A 21,546-nucleotide genomic window follows, 5' to 3' on the forward strand; every position below is an offset into this window, starting at 1 on the left:
TTTTTGTGAATTTTCTAAGGACTTCTTGTGCACATTGGCACAAAAGCCTGGAGTTAAGAATTCGTCCTTGATTAAGGAAACAGCAGCTGACAAAAAGTCTCGCCACAGTGTCCATTTAGTAACTTGCTCTGGAGCCTTTGTTCATGTCACACAATCTCCGTCAGCAGATGGAGTTTTGGTAGAATTGTTGATGTGTAAAAGGCCTTCATGTTTGTGCCCCGGTGCTTTTGGTCATACCAGTACGATCCCCATCGGCAGAAAGTGCTCGGGAAATCAAAATTTGAACACCTACAACTCCATGACAACTGGGCGAACCCCATATGCTGATGAAGGTCATGTGATTTATAGTCGAAAGCTCCAGAACGGCGAGTAAATGGACTTTGAGTCGAGAGGGTTTTCTCTAGCAGAATGTTGGGGGTTTTAATGTGAAAGAGCTGCGGAGCTCTGAGGGAATATTCGGAGTGTTTAGTCTTTCTGCTGCAACGCACTGACTAGACTGGTATAATCTGGGTGCATGTGCCATGCTGTGTGTGTGTGTGTGTGCGTGTGTGTGTGTGCTAGGGATTTTGGTCTGGCTCGTGGCTTGTTACAGTTCAAACTTCCTTCTTCAGACTGTCTTTCCATTGTTCCATTTTTTTTTCCCGGCAGTAATTTCCTTTCTCTTTTCCCCTCTTTGCATTTCTGCCTTTTCCTGATGGCGCGCCGGGGTCATAGTTTGCTCTTACTTTTGTTTTTCTCTTTTGTCTCCAACCGCTCAGGAATATTTATCCCAGCTTCATGTGCAGCGTTGTAACTCATCCTAATATTTTTGCACGACAACGTTTATTTGTTTTACGAAGGCCTGCTCTGCATTTGATGTTGCTAACATGCCAGGCTCAGTAATAACTTTTTCATGGCTCTGGTGGTAGTTTCGATTGTACTTGTACTTTAGGTCTTAAAAACTGCTTTTGAGACGGCAAATTTGCCTTTTCTTGCACCACAATAAATACTGGCCAGCCGTGTAATGCAGCCTGCTTTTTCTCTGATTGAATGTGATATGTGTTACAGACTTTAATGGAAAACAAATCAAGCACTCAGGCAGTGAGTCTTTGATCCCCTCCCTCGTGTCTGACAGACAGAATTAATTTCCTTTCTTGTATATCATCATTTCTGTACTGTTCTTCCTGTATGTGTATTTCACTAGAGCAGGGAGTTCATAAAGGTCACATGGAACAAAAAGTCTTTCATTTCATTTACAACCATAAGATCACCATTTTTCTGCATTGGGAACAAAAACCAAAAACAAACTTAAGATTCTTGACCCCTTGCTATTTGAACATTCGACGGGCTGTCAACCTCTTGGAAGCAGTAGTTGTGGAACACTAACAAGAAAATTACAATCTCAAACATTTCACGGTACCTTTTTGAAATTTTCCTTTCAGGCCCAAATTCTGTCGGTTCCTTTTTTTTTTAAAAATTCACTAGCACTAGCAGATCTAAATCTGAACAGTGATACGCTGAACGATGGGTCTGGTTGTGCTCGGCAAAATTTGGTGCAATGGTATAGTTGGATGAGAAACTCAGCATCTCAGTTTATTGACTGAAAAACAGCTGGCTGCTGCGGCCGAAAACAATGCCATGAGAGTGGTGAGAATGAACCACAAAACTCAAGTTATGGGCCCAGAAAACCAAAACAGTAAGCTTTAAAAAAAAAAGAAAAAGAAAACCCCATAAAAGGCTCTATAGAGCTGAAGGGAAGCTGCAGACTGCAGACTCAGGTGATTATTCTCTGTGGTTTATTTATACGACCTCTCTAGTCATGTGATCTAATCCGATGCAAGGTAGTGATTATAGACGCTTTAAGGGACGGATACGAGAGTGGTATCGATCCCGTCCGACCCTCGGCACAGGTGAATATCGCCTTACACGACGGGTGTCGTGGCTCTCTGCGCTTCACTACGCCGCCGGTTTTGCTGTTTACAGTCACGGATGAGGTCACTGTCCGGAAGGTGCTCAGAGCTGGAGGCCAATTTTTCTTTCTCCCCTCCTCTTTCACGCATCTTCTCCCTTCGTCCCCTTCTCTTACAAAGGACTCCCAGAACACTAGGAAGCGGCTGATGGTGAACAGAGGCGGATACTGTTCCACTAATCTTAACTCGGCTTTTCTTTAACCTCGTTCTCAGCGCTCTGTGTAGCTCTTATTGTCACTTTGGTGGGACATTGCTTCGCAGCATGCTTGTAGAGTTCATATTTCAGATAGTGTGCTGCTTTTTGACCTGAGGGGGTATTCTCTGTCCTTGTCCCACTCTGCTGTTTTGAATCACCAGAGAGAGAGAGAGAAAACTGCTGGGCCCTGCTCTGCCTCTTCATTTACTTTGCATATAGAATTACTTTTACCTAGGACGAGCTCGTATATTCGTTCATCGGTCAGTTTTGATCTTTACTTTGGGACTAAAGCTTGGTTTTTAAATTCCTGGATCACGTCAATCAGCTAATTTCAGACACATTTAGGGAGCTAATATGATCAATATGATCCTATTGTATGGACCAACAGCGAGCTGCTTCTCTTCAAACTGTGCAGCAGCTAATTAAAGGGGCTATGTTAAGGTCATGTACAAACGCACACATAGACGTTCTTTAACTCCAGAAACGTAACAGCCAGTGCTTATCTCCGAACGTGTCCTTCCACACTTATAACCTCCACCCTGGATAAATGACTGTTTATGCATATTGCAGCCTTCCACACGACAATAACTGTACTTTTATAGAATAAGTGTTTTTGATTCCTGTTGACTCTGTTATTGGCTTCTCGGCGGCAGCCCCCACTGCAATTTTAACCAGATTGTTTCAATTATGGGATTATTCATATCAACAAGCTGAAGGGTGGTTGTGTGTCCCTCTGAACTGCTGGTTTAAGGATGGACTGTAAAATTACATGATGTCTCATAGTAATAAACTCGGCGTGGATGGTCCCGCACACCCTCCTGGTGCAGCAAGGGTCTGATGGTTGATATATCAGGGCTTGGGCTGTCATTAATGGAAGATATCGGAATAGCTCTGTTGATAAAATGGTAGAAGCCGCTTCATTTTCTGAAGTTGCATCTTACACACATTTGGCTGTACAAGGTAGGTTGGTCCAGACTGAAATATCTCATGTATTTGATGGATTGCCACGAAAATCTCGGAGACAGACATTCGGGATGATCCACCACCATGAGGCTGACCCCTCAGGATTACTTGTAATAACTTTGGGGGTCCCTTAACTTTTATCTAGCCCCATCAGGTCAATATTTTAATTAGCCCAATACTGCAAATACCTGCAAATGCAAAACTGACATCCCCGTCAGCCTCCAAATCACTTTGCATTTGCAAAGTAACCCTCTATAGGCATCAAACAGGTATTAAACATTATAGTTGGGCTGTACCTAGTGAATATTTTCATTATTGATTAAGCTGCCGATTACTTTTTCGATTAAGCGATTAATAGTTTGGTCGATAAAATGTTGGAAAATAGTGAAAAATCACAATTTTTTACAGTCATAATCAGGGATGTTCCCAACGATTAATTTCCCTGTCGGTTAAACGGAAATTTAAATTTAGACAACTCGACTCGTTGGGGCGAAGCAACAACACAAAACATTACATTTGGGGGGGGTCCAAGCCTGTGGCCAGCGGCTGCGTAACATCTTAGATGCAACCGCTAACTGGTGTTGTACATTAGTATGTATTAATAATCAGTTTAACCGACCAGCATTGCTGGTGCCGACCCGCCAGGGTAGCAACGTTTAATCGACTCATGAGGCACATCCCTAGTCAAAATTTCCCAAAGCTCCCCGTGACTTCAAACTTCTTGTTTTGTTTAACAAATTGTGCGGAGCTCAAAGATATTCAATTTACAGAGATATGAAAGAGAAAAGCAGCATCTCCTCACATTTGAGACACTGGGAGTAGCTACTAAATGACTAAAGCGATTAATCAATTATCAAAATATTTGCCGATTAATTTTCAATTGCTTGACTAATAGATAAATCATTTCAGTTTCTACATTATACCTGCAAAACATCAGCATGTTAGTATGTCCACTGTCAAAACGCTGGCTTGCTGAAATTAGCATTGAGCTCAAAGCACTGCTGTGCCCAAGTACAGCTTCTCTGAGCCGCTTGCATCGCTGCAGACTCTTAGTCTTGTCAGCAGCAAGATGGTAATTAAGCAGATGAATGAGAAATCGGGCACAGGCTGTACTTATTATCCTCTTCATCCGAGATACAGACACAGACAGTCTGACTGGAAGCTTTTACAGTAGATTTTTTTTTTTTTTCCATTTGGAGGATTCGCACAGAGTAGTTATGAAACGAGTCTTAGTTTGGCGGTGAAGGGTTAACCTCGGCCTGTTTGATGGGCCACCTTGCTAAATATAACCCCAAACCTCCTCCACATGGGCACGCACAAGCCTTCAACTGCACTCCCTCTGTCAACACCCTGGCTCTCACACTTTTTTCCCCAAAGCGCACACACTCCAGCAGGCTAATTTACAGTCTTGTCGTACTGCAGCCACTCACACACTCATTTCTCAACACACCATTAATACTTCAGTGAGTGTAGTTCTTTTGAGGAGCCAGCTCAGTCAGGCTCGGCGCACCAGGAGGTTTTGCCTGCAGTTTCTGTCTCACTCTAAAACTATCTAGAGGGTGTTGAGTCAACATTACTTATAACTGTGATACTCACAGTGTGGGAAATACATTTGTCCTAAGTTTTTTTTAATTTCAAATATTTTAGGCGTGTTTACTGTGCTATATTAGAGGAATAGTTGGACATTTTAGGAAAAATGCATATTCTTGCCAAGAGTTTGATGAGAAGATTAATACTGCTCTTATGTCTGACCCTTAAATACACTGCTTTCAGGAAGTATTCAGACCCCATTAATTTCTTCACAGTTTGTCATGTTGCTGCCTTATGCTAAAATCACTTCAATTATTTTTTTCCCTCATCAAGCTCAAAAATAAAATTGAATGAAATTTAGTTCAGGTGCCTCCCATTTCTCATGATCATCTTTGAGATTGTTATACACCTTTTGATTAGAGTCCACCTGTAGTAGATTCAAATGACTGGACATGATTTGGAAAGGCACACACCTGTTTATATAAGGTCTCACAGCTGGCAATGCATATCAGAGCAAAATCCAAGCCATGGGGTCGAAGGAACTGCCTGCAGAGCTAAGGGACAGGATGCTGTCGAGGCACAGATCTGAGGAAGGCTACGAAAAATTCTGCTGCACCGAAGGTTCCCAAGAGCACAGTGGCCTCCAAATTTCTTAAATGGACGAAGTCTGGAACAACAAGGACTCTTCCTGGAGCTGGCTGCCCGGTCAAACTGAGCAATCGTGGGAGAAGGGCCTTGGTAGGAGAAGTGACCAAGAACCCGATGGTCACTCTGGCTGAGCTCCAGAGATCCCGTGTGGAGATGGGAGAAGATTCCAGAAGGACAACCATCACTGCGGCACTCCACCGATCTGGGCCTTATGGCAGAGTGGCCAGACGGAAGCCTCTCCTCAGTGAGAGACACATGAAAGTCGCTTGGGGTTGGCAAAAAAGCACCTAAAGGTCTCAGAGACTGCGACAAACATGATTCTCTGGGCGGATGAAACCATGATCGAACTGTTTGGCTTCAATTCTAAGCATCATGTCTGGAGGAAACCAGGCACAGCTCTTGACCCGCCCAGTACCATACCATTGCTGAAGCATGCTGGTGGCAGCATCACGCTTTGGGGGCGTTTTTCAGCGGCATGGAAAGGGAGACGGGTCAGGGACAACTCTGTGGATGTCTGTGAGTGGCCCAGCCACAGCCCTGACTTGAACCCAAGCGAACATCTCTGGAGAGACCTGAAAATGGCTGTCCACCGTTGGTTCCCGTCCAATCTGATAGAGCTAGAGGGGATCTGCAGAGAAGAGTGTCAGAAAATCACCAAATCCTGGTGTGCAAAGCTTGTCACGTCATTACCGAGAAGACTCGAGGCTGTAAACGCTGCTAAAGGCTGCACCATAACAAAATGTGTCAAAGTGTCTGAATAACTTTGTGAATGTTGAGAGCTTGAGAAGAGAGAGAGATGCTTTGAATCTCAGCATTGATATTGAGAGGATGTTTGCCCTAAACTACTGGATGCCTCATTTGGAAAACGTTAACGCTGTTATCTGATGTGATGATCAAAATGATTGACGTCTAAAGCAGCTGTGCATGATGCTGCATTGTCAGCCATTTAATTTTTAGGTGGATAAGAGCGTCCAATGCAGGTGTGATTACAAATATTTTGTGACAGTCATTTAAAGGGGTACTCCACCCATTTTACATACAAACTTCAGTTTACCCATTATGATGACCGTAAAAACAGTTGCATAATGTCCTCTGTGACTCTGGAGGAGCTTTCCAGTGTTAAACTGTGATCAGGGTCACCTCAGCTTTGGCTTGCAACTTCAAGATTTTAGTAGGAAGCTTGTGCTACAAACCGGGGGTGTGGGGTTTGAAAGATGAGGGCGTTTAGGGGTCAGTAGGGGTTAGTTAAATCTGTCTCTCACAAGTCCCCCAACTTTAAAAAGAGTGCAATAAAGAATTGCTGGAGTGCTCCTTTAAGGGGAGAAAAAAGTAAAACTTGATAAGCATCAGAGCTCTGTACCTGGAATAGCCTATGTCCTGCTGATGGAAAAAGTAGATTCACCGACATCCTGGTTGTCATTAGGCTTTGGCTCTCTAGCGGATGACTGGATCTAAACCATGCCAGAAAATGCACCCTGTGTCATCGCTCAGCTGCCAGAGTCATTTGCTATTGAAGGGCTCATGTCCATTCCTAAATTAATGTAACAAGACTTTTTCATAACCTGAGTATTTCTTGTCTGAGATCAGATCAGATAAAGAGTACGGTCTAGACCTGCTCTGTATAAAAAGTGCCCTGGGATAACCTCTGTTATGATTTGGTGCTATATAAATAAAATTGAATTGAGTAGATCAAAATGCATTTGAATACAAGTTGTACCATAATGGAGAAGGTACTTTCTGGCTTTGCCAGGGCTAAAAAAAGCATGTTTTTTATTAAGGGGTGATCTGATCGATGATGATGAAAGCGAGGCCGTCTGATACCTCCCCTGCTTCCCTCTTTGTTTCTGCAGTAGGTGGAAATTGGCCCTTGTATTTGCAGCCCAGTTCTCATGCTGCACGACTGCTCTCTTCATTAAAAGGGAAGCCGCGTGCTCAAAGCTGCTTCAGATTATTACCATATGTCTGCAAAGCCCAGAGCTGAGCAACAAACCGGCTCCCATCCTACCCTCTAATTTCTTATCCCAAAATTGGACATGTGGGTCGTTGTGTGTGACAACGTCCCTCCCTTCCCCTAGCCGGCACAGTACATTCTCACAGTATTTCTTCTCCCATTTTAGATGCATAATAGCAGTGCATCAGCCTTTAAGAAACACTGGCTTGCGATATCTAACTGCATGTTGTTTTAACCCTTCAGCTGTTTATCAAAGATATTAGACAAGTGGAAAGCATTGTCTCGGTTAAGCATGTTATTGTGGGATTCCTTTTGCTCATTTGGGATTTCTTATCTCCAAGAGGCCAATGTCTGCATTGTACCTCCACAGAAATAACTGAGCTAATTCGCCACAGAGTTGGTGCATTCATAAAAAGGAATAAATCTTTCGGGCGACATAAAAGGCGCGGGCACTAATTAATGCGGAAAAATGTCAGCCTTTTACAGTTTGCGCAAAACATAAAGAAAGTTCACTCTGGATGTAGGAGGAGGTTTAAAAGAGATCTTTGTGTCACCCAGTCCAAAAGCCATTGGCCCAGATTGCCCGTCCCAGCATGCAACTCACCTCTGCATGAATACAACACTTGTCTGATGGAGTGGGCAGAAAGCCCCCCTATCACCAGGAGATCCTACACAGGGCTTTAACATGAGCAGCTTTCCACACACACAACTTTTGTACAGTTTGAGAAAAGTTGTCACGGATGAAATTGAGTTTCAGGGAAGGCAACAGCGGAGGATATTTTACTGGCTGCTGAGGAGAAGTTTGCAACACCTTTTAGCAGTTGGACATCTGTAATTTAGTCAGGAATAGCTCAGTTAAATGGATTAGAAGAGGGCAGCGTTTGGTGCTTGACAGCTCTTGGTGGGTGGCTTTCAAGTGAATGATTAGTGGAGGACTAGAAATTCTACAGAATCAGCAGGAAGAGGCATCGAAAGGAAGGTTCAGAGACATGTTGACATTAGTCTTTGCTTTTTGGACAGAAGTGTGGTCAATGATAGCAGTTGTTTCCTACTTAAGTCTTGCCTGTTAAAAGCTGGATGGCAGCGGTAACGCTTATTCCAGGTTTAGAATCAATAATATGTTCCCCTGGAGATGTGAGGGGATTGTGCTTGAGGGAAATCTGTTTGAAATCAGACTTGAGCAGAAAGTTCAAAGTGTTTTGTGGTTTAGCTGGATGAGGTAATTGTGCAGGTGGAGATTTTGAATAAACATATTGGCACTTGGCAGAGTTTAGAGTTGAGCTGGGCTGGCAAGTTGTACATTATAAAGATGGTAGATGAGAGGAGTGTTCTGGTTGTCTGCAGAAGCTCTTGGAGGGTCAGGGGCTGGTTGGGTGTATCGGTTCAACAAGTGGCGCTGCGGGACGAGTCAGATCCAAACACTGGTTTTAAGGCAATGGTCTGAACAGTGAAGCTACATTCATTGATATTTAGCATTAGCTGGTAGAAGAAGTGACAATGTTCCTGTACTGGAAGAAACGCGGCGCGTATGAGCTGGAGGCACTGCCGCCCTGTCTCACTCAAGTGGGAATGGAGCGCTACTCCTGGTCGTCATCTCTGGACGTCATCCATGATCTGTGTGGTAAGCCGGGGAACGAGGTGAACATCCTGACTAAGTGGTGGATTTACATTTGTGTGTGTGTGTGTGTGTCTGTATGTGTGTGTGTGTGTGTTTGTCCATCCATTTTAATTTTGATTATTTGCAATGCCTCAGATGCCACATACCACATGTCAAAGGTTTATTACAAAAAATCAAAAACAATTTCGAAAAAACAAATCGTAAAATCTATAATTAAATCAGAAATGCACATGGCGTTTTTTTCCTGAATGAACAAAATCGTGTTTCTTACAAAAATAGTTTTAATTACAGTCGCATTTAGACCTTCCATGTATGTCTGACTGGAATTTCTACCTTATTTTTCTGTTATGAAATAACAATAACACAATATATGTAAAATACTTGCATTAAAATGTGAGTTATGGTACCTTTTAGTATTGACGCTGATCTCCCGGTTCGATTTGACTTAGATTTATGAAGACCAGAATCGGATAGTTTCAGTTAGGTTCGGTTCTCTTCTACGATTCAGTCAAATCAGATAAAACCCCAAAGTTGCTTAAAGCACCTCTCAGAATTTATCCAGGGATCTTACATTTCCTTTACATTTTTTCCCTTACATCCAGCAAGTGAGCAACACTGCGCAAATAAAAAGACCGTTCTTGGAATTTTAAGCGTCGCTATTGGATCGTTGAAATAAAAATCGCGAGCTGTTCACCTCCACACGCATGCTAACACCGGCGCTGTTAGAACACAATGAGGATAACAATTAAAAATTGACCTCATCCACATTCTTCTTTTTCACAAGTTTCGTCAGATGAAAACCCAACACACAACAGTGGCTAGTGTCGCTCATCGTGATCTCGATCGTCCTCAGGAATGCTCGATCGCGTTTTGAGACTAAAAACTGCCACGGACAGCGTCTTTTCGGGCCCTGCCCTTTCGGCGCTGCCCACATTCGTCTAACACGTCGACGGGCGATTCCGTGTGACATTTAACACGGATCAGACATTACCTCACATTGTTATATGTAACTTTTCTGCAAGCAGATGATCTGGTTCACTTGCATTTTGACGCTAAGGATTCAGCCCCCTCATGGAAAGGCTTTTTTTTTTTTTTTTTCCATTGCTCTGTTCTTCCTTGGCAAGCGCTCAGTGACCTGGCATGAAGACAGCCTCACATGAGTGAGATGAGTGGGAAAGAGCGGATGAGACCAGCTCCACAGACGAAATATTTACCACTGAAGAAGTGCATAGCTGAACTGAAATGCTTCCCTGTCTCCTGTGTGCTTTTTTTTTTTTTTTTTTTTGACGTGGCACAGGGGCACTTGCTTTCCGCTGTGCCACCCGATTCATTCCAATTCTGAAGGGGAAGTGATAACACAGGGCTGGCGAGGAATGCTCTTCATCCTCTCCCCTCTGCCAGCCAGCCTCTTGGAAATCCAGCTACTTTCTGGTCAGCTTAAGGACGGTGCCTGCTGAGGCAGACCTGTTTGGCACGGGCTGAAGGGAGGAATACCACAGAGGGAGCAGTGAGGCTTTGATCCTTACCTTTTCACCATCTCTGTAATTAAGCCCCAAGCTTCTACTGAAAACATTTCCCAACTGTGCTGGAGCACTCAGCCCTTTGAGCTTCTCAGCTTTAAGAGCAGTCCCTTTCTTCGAAATAGAACAGAGCAGAAAGTAGTCCCTTTGATTCCTTATAATAAATCAGCCCCAAAACACTTTTCCTTTCCCAGTCACAACTCACCTACCACATTCCACGTCTTGTGACACTCAGGAGGTAGAGCGGATCGTCCGCCAACTGTAGAGTTGGCGGCTGGATCCCCGGCTCCTCCTGTCCCATCATGTCAGAGCGTCCTTGAGCAAGACACTGAAACCTGATCTGCTCGCGGTGGGCAGCTCTGCTGCCATCTGTGTGTGAGTATGTGTGAGCATGGGTGAATGAGAGGCAAATTGTGAAGTGCTTTGCCTGTTAAGATAGAAAAGTGCTGAATTAAGTGCAGTCCATTTGCCATATGAAGCTTTGGTATTTATGTGCTGCAGGTAAAAATTTCAAATTTGTACGTTTCCTTGTGAAGCAAAGAACAAGACTCAGAGAATCGGCATCTGTACTTACATTGTTCAGCCAACACACTCAGCTCTAACAGTGCATTCACACATACGGACACAAAGCAGTTGGCGATATCTGGCCTCTCATGAATCTGTAGCTCTGGGGATGTGCTGTGGATGTGCGGGCTCTGACCGGACAGTTGTTGTCCGATCTATCTGCCACCGCCAGACGCACGGGAACAGTGTCGGAGGTTTTATTTCCACGCATTGTTGTTCCTTTTTTAGGTCCCGGGAAGTCGTTAAAGACACATCAAGGAGAATTGGGAAGCGGGGGACCACGGCAAGCGGCTTCTCCTCCATTTTTGTTAAAACTTTAAAAAGTTTAAAGTTCCTTCGCTTAGTGGAGTGGAGTAGAAAGCTCCGTGTTTCTGTTTCCGCAGGAATCAAGATGACGGCAACTGGCTCTCGTGGGCTGTTACTCGCACGGTGTCAGAAGATATTTGCATAAAGTTGAGCCTTTCTTAATTTCCCCTGTAGTGTAGTTTTTTTTTTTTTAAATCTCAGCGCGGGGTGTAGGGCAGCAAAGCCAGCTCTCATTCACAGTGACCCGCAGCCATCGCTGTCTCAGCTTTTTGAATCTATATATGTTTAAACAGCCTGTGAGGACCAGTTTAGCGTCTTTCAGCTCATTGTTTTGGTTTTGCAGCCCGGAAAAAACTTTCCACCGAAAGCGTACAGAACTTTTTAAAGTTCTTACCTACCCACCACTGGACGACAGACAAAGCTAGCAACTAGCTGATAAAAATGGTTTAGCATTTAGCAGCTAAAGAGCCAGCTATTTTTCCCATTGAGCTGCTGAAAGGGAAAAGGGAATCTTTACACAGCGATAATATGGGTTATTATTATTATATTGTTATATTTTGTATTTAAAGGGTACTCCACAGCCACCAGAATGGACAAAAATGTTTGCCATTTTTTCATGAGGAATGGCTTGAATTGCTTGAATCAATGAGTTGAGTAATTTTCTCTGCTTTCTTTTCAAGTTATGGCTCTGGCTGTTGTATTTGTGTCCTTAATGCTTTTGATCAGAGTGGGGATCTTGTAAAGGAGGGTTCAACGTAAATGTGTGAGTTTTTACTTTTTGTCACAGTGTTCTGGGAAGGAAGGAGATTAGAGGGTAGAAAATTAGAGAAAACAGGGGAGGGGGGGAAATCCTCTTAACCTATTAAGCTCTCTTTCAAAAAATAAATATTGAGATGGAGCAAATCAAATTTGCATTAAAGCTCCAAAAATCTAGGTTTTTAATGAGGTAATGCCCTGTTAATGCAATAAGATTATTTATGGTATTTCATACTCTTTCAAAGTATTCACACGCGAGCCATTTATATATTTTCCCTTTCTTTTCCCGCTCCCTCACCAGGTACCTAGATCACATACCTAAATATAGCCCCCCTCCCATTTCATTTGATTTTTTTTTTTTTGGAATATACATTTTTAATGTACTTAAAACAGGATAAATGTCAACGCAGCTGGAAATTCAATAAAGAAAAAATGATGTCAAAAATGTGAAAGTGATTCAAAATGTACTGCATTGTATGAGGTGCTGAAGGTAAAATAACAATATACTGTAAGTTAAATTAAAAAAAAAAAAAAAAAAGTTATTTGAGGAAAGCTTTTGTTCAGTTGACTGACATAAACAAAGTTAGGTTTGTTTGTTGAGTTCTAATTTTGGGTCTCAATCATTCACTACCTTTCCTGCTGTGCGCTACGTTCACGCGGCGGGTCTAAAACATCCCCAGTGTACCAAGTCCACACTGGCATTCCTCAGGTCATACCCAGCCACGGGTTCCGGTAACAGCAGCACATACCTTTATGTTACTCGGAATTTAGCAGCAATAAAGCCCATAAAAAGAACAGCCTGACACAAAAGGCCGCGGCATTATATAATAATAACTTGTACTTGACCAATTACTGTACTTTCTGACATAAATGCCCTAAGAAATTCGAGTTATGCAGTAATCCCCTCATGACCCCTCTTAAATATGGTGACAGGGTATTGAGTTTTCAGCTAATACTCTACCTTAACGATTTAACAGTCATGTCGACCTCAAGTATGCATGGAGAGGCTGGAGAAAGCTGTGTTTTCTTTCAACCGTCACTGTCATTATATAATCCCAGAATGAGTCAGCAGAGCGAATCAGATATTATTATTATTATTATTTATTTTTTTTCCATCTTGTAAATTGAAAATTGTTGTGACTGCTCCTCCGTCCAGCTCTGGAACAGTTTACACTTGTTGTTCTGTGGCTTTGAGTTTTATACGTGGAGATCATGGGTTTGCTCAGATGTGGTGGTGGAGGGGGGAAGATGGACGGAAGGGGGGGGGGGGGGGTAAGGGAGTGTGCGATGCACATGTGTGTGATTTTTTTTTTTTTTTTTTTTTTTTACCACCGTGTGGGTAAAACAACATTATAAGCAGGAGGGCTGCGTCATGCCCCCGCCGCCACTGAACCCTCGGCATTAGAAACAGCTGCAACCTGCTCGTGTTTTTACGTCCGCTCGCCGGGCTCATACACCTGTGGTGGAAGACTGTCGAGTTTCAGTTGTAAATGTTTGGTTCCTGATTCGCTGAACTCAACTTTTTAAGTCATCGTCCTTGTCCATCATTTTTGAATTCTAACGTTAGATATAAATAGGTGTGTGTGTGTGTGTGTGTGTGTGTGTGTGTGTGTGTGTGTGTGTGTGTGTGTGTGACACATTAACCAACTTTTCCAGTAAGCACGGAATAACATAAACACAAACTTCTGTGTTCTGTCATTAAACTTTTGCGACTAAAATTTTCCCCGGTTTGTTATGTTGGACTGAACAAACTGTTGACACAGAGCAGAGCAAATCACCTGTCTCGCTAGCTGCTGTGTCTAATCCCGTCTGACAGCCTTTTAAGGGAATAGTTAAACATTCTGGGAAACGCGCTTATGTTAATTCTCATGCTGAGAGTTTGATTAAAAGATTGATATCAGTCTCATATCCGTCTGTTCAGTATGAAGCTGGTTAGCTTAGCTTTGCGCAAGGACTTTTCTCGTGCGCTCTTGGCCAAGAAATAATCAAGCGCATAATTTCCATTAACTGATTTCCCGTTGATCGACTCATCTTCATCATCGTGGACTAATCCTTTCAGCCGTTATCAAAATAAGTTAGAAATAAACCAAAATAGAATAATAGAAATGTTTAAAAACTGTAAAACTAAGCAACTAAGTAATTAGTTAAATAAACAGCTGTAAACCATCTTTAGATCTGGACAAGTGACAGTTCAGTTGAATCAAAAACTCCCCCCTAATATTACATTTTTCTTCATTTGTATCTACAGAAATCATATTGTTAGGATTCATCAATTTATCTTGAATTTGAGGTTTTGACAAACACATGCTGACTTGTGACAAATGACTGTGCACACAGCTTGTTTTACACAGCAAAAGTTTTAAATCAAATTCCACAAAAGTATTGTTTTGGCTCCCTTCGTGCTCAGGCTTATAGATCTGTCCATCTGTCAACCAGACCATGCTGATACGCCAACCATCCCCACTCGCCTTTCTTTCCCGCGCGGCTTCCCCACCTTCTCGTCTACTCGTTCCACATTTTTCTGCGCGCTAACTTTCCTGTCTCTCTGCTACCCTGCATGTGCTGATATGGCTATCTCTTCGCCAGCTTTCCCTGTCCGCGTGCCATCCGCCTGCCTGCCATCTGTGTTCACGTCCCGGGAGTCCTTTCATAACCATCCCCTGGCAAGGAGGTGGTGTATGTTACATCGCATACGGGGGCGAGGTGGCGTGGAGGGTGTAGAGGGCTCTCACAAACATTATGTGAAAATGAAGAGAGGAGTTGAAGCCTAAGCAAATTTTAAAATAAATAGATAAATAAATAAGCTCACCCCGCTCTGATTGGGCCATGATGAAGAGTATGACTACTGAACTGTGACGTGCTGGTGTTTCAATATTGCATCTTGGGCCATAAGTGTGTAAATCTTTAGCTTTTAGAACTAAAATATTTCTGTAACACTGGGTCCTTGACTACAGTCGACTTTGCTTAAATGACAACAAGAGCTGCAACTAACAAGTTATTTCCATTATTGATTACTCTGCAGATTATTTTCTCAATAAATTAATTCATCGTTTGGTCTAGAAAATGTCAGAAAAAGGGTGAAATGTGCCCATCGCAATTTTCTAAAATCTCCTCAAATGGCCTCCTTTTGGTCAGAAAAACTGTGTAAAATCCAAAGCTATTTAATTTTTTTTCAGATAAAAAGAAGATAAGCAGCAAAATTTCACAAACGTGATCCTGGAACGAGTGAATATTTGGCATTTTTGCCGAGACTATTAATCAGTTGTCAAAATAGTTGGCGATTTGTTGACAGACAGAAGAGTTTGACAAAGTCTTTTTGCGTAAACTTCCCCCAATCCGATGCAGAGCAGGACAGAGTCGCTAACGTTACCGTAAACTCTGTTGCAGCACTATGCAACAGCTTGACAGGCCAGCGCTACCTCGGTACGGTTGCTAAGCTGTGATTGGACGATCACTCTTTGGCAGAGGAGTTTGGCTAACGGGCGTTCATCTTGCGAGCGAGTGGGATGTTATCCCAGATGTTCGAGTGGCCTAAGCCAGTGGCATTACAGTTATATGGATATTCGCTGTGCCAGTATGGATATTAAACCAAATGGGCCGTTGTTTTAAAAGAAACGGGCATGCGTTCTTGGCAAACCTTACCTTGGAAAATAATTTTTTTTAGGACACAGGAATCGGTGACACATAAACGTGTGTATTGTGCTTTTCTTTATCTGTCATAGCCACAACCTGCATCCAGCCACTGGATCCTTGAGGGCTGCAACTTATGAAACATTAAGGAAAATTGTGAAAATACATATCATAACTTCCGAGAGCCCGAGGTGGAGTCTTCAAATGGCTTGTTTTTGTGTGACAGGCAGTCCAAAAATGTGAAGGTATTCCATTTCTGATGACATAAAACAGAAAATCACAAATCCTCACATTTGAAAAGGTGGAAGCAACATTTTCTTTTCGCTTGATAAATTTACACTTAAATGACTTGATTAATTTTTCCCCAATCAACAAGGTGATCAGTATTTCAGCGCCAGAATGCTTTTACATTCGCCTTTTAGCGAGCACACACAAAGCTTTGACACTTGGAAATTGCGTTCATGGTTACAAAATGAGGATTTGGAGTCCGACGAGTGGGAATGCTTAGTACATCTGGCTCGCTCAAGTGTGCATCATTTCGAGCTTCCCCCTCGCTGCTCTGGCTTATTTATGGGTGCCTGACGGGTCTTTGCCCCAGGCAGTGTCTCTCTGCGGCGAGCAAGCCAGCAGAGAGCTGAGTAGATTGGATGCTCCGCTGTCTCTTTAGTGTGCGAGCTCATTGTCCGCTATCACGTGTGTTCGTGTATAGTGTGTGCTTGTGTTTGCTTTTGGCTTAATCAGCAGTGCTGAGTTCAGGAATTCCAGTTCATCAGAGAGAGAAAGCGGGAGAGTCAGCAAGATATGAGCAAGTAGGAGAGAAGATGGAGGCTCACCAGATATGAGAATGATTTTACAATAAAACAAGATGGTCAAGTAGTGAGAAAGAGGACGTAAGACGTAATGGTTAAGGAGTCGTGGAGAGGCTAAAGTTTAGCGCAGATGGGGGATAGAGTGGATTTCAGGTTATGGCTTAGTTAGTTCAAACGAACGAGAAGTAACATGTAACCTAACTCTCATAGTCACGCTCATTTGTGGTGCCTTCACTGCCCCATTTGCACAACAAGCTTGTCAAGTTTTATGTTGTGGCAGCGTTTTTTAACAGACCCCTCTTCATGAATTTTTCTCTTGAATGAACAGGGAGCGAACACTGCGCCCATTGTTGGCCAGACGCGTCCACAGATAAGAGGGGGCACAATTAGTCTGCATCTGGAAGGAAAAAAATGCATCTACATAGACACACATGAAAAATGTATCACGGGGAAACATTCAATTACATACACTGACCCAACGCAATTGCATGCAAAAGATATATGGGCGGTTTGCATTTTACAAAGAAAAAAGAAAACAGCCTTTTCTTGATCCACGATTTTTTATTTTACCAGTAATCAGCACCAAAGTACATGGTCCTTTCCAGCAAACTTCTTTGATTTGATCTGGAAATAAACTGGAATTTACAAACAAGTAAAATAATGCAAACCACCATTTTTTTTCTGTTTCTCTGAAAGCTTGAAGACCACAGCTCAGCGTAAATGAAGAATAATGTCACCGGTAATAAATAAATGAATGAGTAATAAATATTCACTTAGGTTCAAATGGGGCAATTTCTGTCAGGGAAATTCATCTGGAAGTAAATAAAAAATTCAACACAACTAATTAAACTAACTAAAATGACAGTCTCAGCAATAATTATGACCAGACTACATGGTTCTTTCCAGGGAACTTGCAAGAAATCATTAGGAAATGAAGGAGCCGTTAAATCAAACGTTACCAAAATTGCTTAAACAATTATTTGCTTATCAAGATAGTCAGCTATGAATTTTCTGTCGGTTGATTAATCGAGTAGTTGTTTCAGCTCTAGATCTAAATGCGGAACCCTAAATGGCTCCTGATGGTCAGGCCAGTGCCTTGCATGGTAGATCACTGCCATTGGTGTGTGTGTGTGTGTGTGTGTGTGTGTGTGTGTGTGTGTGTGTGTGTGTGAGAATGAATGAGAGGCAAATATTAAAGTAGTTTTTGTATTTGGATAAAATACAAAAGAAAAAATGCAGCAGCTAAAATGATGGCTTGAGCGGCGAGACTGAACCACATGAGTAAAGTTGTGGGCCAGAAAAACCAAAACAATGAGCTGAAAGATGCTAAAATGCTCTGTAGAGCTGAGAAGAACTGCAGTCGGGTGATGATTATTTGCGGGTTCACTAGGAGAGACCCCCTTTCATATATAAGTTAGCCATTGGAAGCGGGTATAAACACTCTTGCCTTCAGATGTAGTAGGACGACAACTCATTCAAACCATTGCATGTCAGGCATCACCTGGATGAACCAGGGTATGGGTGTGTAGAGTTCACTCTGCTACCTATCTAAGAACATGGTAAACGTTACCATTAGTTGCTTCCCATCACCGTGTTAACATTGTAATTGTGAGCATGCTAGCACGCTGACATCGGCGTTAAGTTTAAAGCACCACTATGCCTACATGCGGTCTCGCACGTCCGCCGTCACGGCTGTAGAGTCTTGTTTTTACTCCTAATGAGCAAATTCACCGTAGACAGGCCTCTCCTCTCCTCCCCAGTGGGGAAGCCGTGCTCCCTGTGGCAGGCACCAATTACGCTGTTTTTCCCTCTTCGCTACAAGCACCCTTGACCTGCGAGTGCAGCCGTGGCCAAAGCGGATGGCTCAAAGTAACTCGTCTCTGTACAGCCAGCACAGAGCAGGCCTCGGCTGTTTCATGATCCCTTTTGACGGTGACACATTTATCGTTTGAAGTTGGCCGTTAAAGTTCGGCCGCGAAGTAACTTCACTTCTCTAGCAGCGCCCCGCCTCCATTACCGATGATTTTGTGATGATATTTCATTAATGGCTCGGCCAAATAGGGAGATGGGACATGACAACGAACAGGTTATCTGAGCTTTCCGGAAAGGTTTAGTACAAAGTCCTGTCATGCCTGAAAACTGGAGACTTTTTGCAACAAGCACCTCCTCCATCTGTCCCTCCCCCCTCCAGCTCTCTCTGCTTCCCTCCCCTACTCTTACTTTCTCCTTCCTACATGTATACTCTGTTTTTCTCATTAGACAGACATATAAATATTGGTGCGGTCAGGCTCTTTGTTATGATATCTTTATCGTGTGTGTACATGTAGAAGATGGAGATGTAAACACTGCCTTTTATCATACCCTCAGAGCAGCATTGGCCAACTAGTCAAGTAGATTTTAGAGGTTTATTTGACAATGGTGATTTGTTATTGTGGAGTGGAGTACATCAGGCTTTACCCACTGTGAGAGCACTTTCATACAAAGCACAGAATGGGGGGCTTCCTCTCATTTGCTCGATTTTCTTCCTGTCTCTTTGGTCATTATTCATTTCTGTCTGATCTCCACCCAACAACACACCCCACCCTCTTCCCTCTGTTTACCTTTCCGTCGAGAAATCCCTTTAAGCAAACTTCTCTTTTTTTTATTTTATGACATGGCTTCTTGGTCTCTCTTGCTGTGTGAGAGTGTTTCTTGTGCTCACAGTCCTCCCTCTTTTTCACTCCGTCCTTATGTAAACACGGGCAGTTACTTCGGTCTGGGTGTCTACATTATTGTTTTACAGCTTTACCGGGAAAGGTGCGCTGATGGATGTGTAGCCGGCTGGGTGGCTGGTTTGGTGTTTTAGTAATAAAGAGAGATGTCAAATTGACTTGTGTGTTCTGTTTCAGATGACAAGCCCGTCCAGGAGGAGGACTGGGTGGTTTGCCAGCATCCCGAGTGTCCCGAGCGCCGGAGGGCCTCTAAGGTAAGACTCCTCAAACCCGAAGGAAGATCTGTGCAGGGACTCATTTGTCTGACAAGAATGACAGTCAGCAGGTTTCCCTCCAGACTGTCTTCATGTCCCGGAAAAGTCTTAAAGTGTCGTAAATCCTTTTTTCTTAATACCAAATAATGCATTTAACGTCTCACCCCAAGACATTTCTGGAAAAAAGCTTATTTTGCGTTCTTGCTGAGAATTGGATGAGAAGATTGATGCCACTCTCACGTCTGTACGCTAAACATGAAGCTTGAGCTAGTAGCTGGTTACCTTAGCATAAAGACTGGAAACAATTTCCAGAGGTTATGCTAAGCTAAGCTCACTGTCTGCCTCGTATTTGACAGATGGGTAAGAGAGTGGCATCAATCTTCTCAACTAACTTACAGCAAGAAAGTGAATAAGCAGATTTCCCAAAACCTCTCCTGTAATTTACTGTATAGATGTGGTTTCTTCAACCACAGTTTTTTCTTGTGAGAAAACCAGACATACAGATGCAAAAACATTCACTTTAGACAGTTGTGGCAGTTGCCAAACAAGTCTATTTCCTTCATAATTGACAGTGAAAGGTGTTTTTTTTCTTTGGTTATTTAATGCCTTCATTAGACAGTGGGCGGTTGAGAGATAAGGGTAAAGTAGAGGGAAAGGGAAAAATCGAGAGAGACGGGGAGTGACGTGCTTCAAAGTTCCCCGGCTGGACTCGAATGGGGGATGTTGGGGTTAGAGACTGTCCTGCCAAGTGGCTTAGCGATGTTTTGCTAGGTGGGTAAACTGTAGCTTCAGTGGACCTAGAGAAACGATGAGCTGATAAAATATAATGCACTGCTTTGGATCACACTGCCCAGCTGTATATAAAATAGTTAAAACTTTACCAACCACAACAGTGGAAATGCCGCTTACACATTAATGTATCGGTAATAATAATTCAACAATATAATGTCACTCCTCCCGTGGGGCCAAGGTATCATGTCATCATCTCATGTTATGTCTGTCTCATCGTCTCATCTAGAATGTCACCAAAATACGAGTCGTTTGCTCCCCGGGTTTGTCCTTCCGGCGGCGCTTCTCCCCAGGCTGGGTGCAGAGTTAGCAGGGAACTTGGGTTGCCTGTGCGGAGGCGCTGCCCTAAAGAGTAAAGTTGGGGAACAAAAGTCTCCTGGTTGCGGTAAAGTCCACACATTAGTGTACGTGAAAGTCGATCGAATGATCGCCTGTAGTCTGCAAGATGTGCCCTGATATGCATCTGTAGCTATTTTTAGGTAGGCAGGCTGCAAATTCCCCTGCCCTAAAGGTGGGTGTTCGCTGTATACCTGTGTATACGCACCGCTATACCTCTTGTCCTCGGAAGAAAAATGACTCCTTTCTGCAAACGCCCATAAATGACATTTGCTTATGTTTCTGGTGACAAAATCCTCTAGCAGCTGTGGGAATTATTATGAGCGTTGTCCGTTGGGAGCAAAGGAGAAGAAAGTGTGGTGTTGTTATAAGGCTCACAAAGTCTGCAGAAAGAGGACGTCGGGGTGGATGGATTGGTCAACAAAAAGTCTGACATGGGAGACCGCTTTGTGTCCCATTTCCTACCGACAGTCAGTGTTGGTTTCTTGTAACCATGATGACAAAGCTCCCCTAACATTACCAAAGCAGTCATTTTAACCACCGCGAGGTTTCCTCAACTTTAACAAGTACTTATTTTAACGCAAACCATGATCTTTCCTGAGCCCTAACCAAGTTGTTTTTGTGCCTAAACCCAAGCAAACTTTAGCCTTAAAAATGCATTCATTTCTGCAGCAGTGATTTGGAAGGAAGAGAAATGATATCGTCTGGTTGAGAAGGGCGTCAGATCAGAAAATGTCATTCCGAAGCCAATTCCAAACTTTGCAGGACTTGATGTGCTATTACAGGGCCAGTGCCTTAAACTCCTGATCCGCCGGTACGTCTCAGAAACAGCTTTTTACTAGCACTTAAACAGGAACTGAAAAAGACACGGCTTTTAAATGAAGATGCAGACACCCCCTTGACTATGTCCCTATAACTAACCGTTGGTCCCTGTGAGCTTTTGACCCAGAGATTATCTCTCTGGTGCTGCATTGCAACACAGGGAAGGTAAAGCAGAGCGGCCACGCTGCTTGTCT

At 43.1% G+C, this 21,546-nt stretch overlaps 1 protein-coding gene across 2 annotated transcripts in view; it reads left to right on the forward strand.

Annotated features, from left to right (window-relative positions):
* plekhg5b (pleckstrin homology domain containing, family G (with RhoGef domain) member 5b) overlaps positions 1 to 21,546 on the forward strand; it is a 78,109-nt gene that overhangs the window by 3,029 nt on the left and 53,534 nt on the right. The window contains exon 2 of one of the 2 annotated variants that reach the window (XM_040152770.1): positions 19,329 to 19,405. In XM_040152770.1, the coding sequence (XP_040008704.1) occupies positions 19,329 to 19,405 (77 nt within the window). Of the gene's footprint in view, positions 1 to 19,328; positions 19,406 to 21,546 lie in introns of those variants that run through there. The other variant, XM_040152771.1, reaches the window with a different exon arrangement.

The sequence above is a fragment of the Xiphias gladius genome, chromosome 18 (assembly GCF_016859285.1).
Source record: "Xiphias gladius isolate SHS-SW01 ecotype Sanya breed wild chromosome 18, ASM1685928v1, whole genome shotgun sequence".
Taxonomy (NCBI): Eukaryota; Metazoa; Chordata; class Actinopteri; order Istiophoriformes; family Xiphiidae; genus Xiphias; species Xiphias gladius.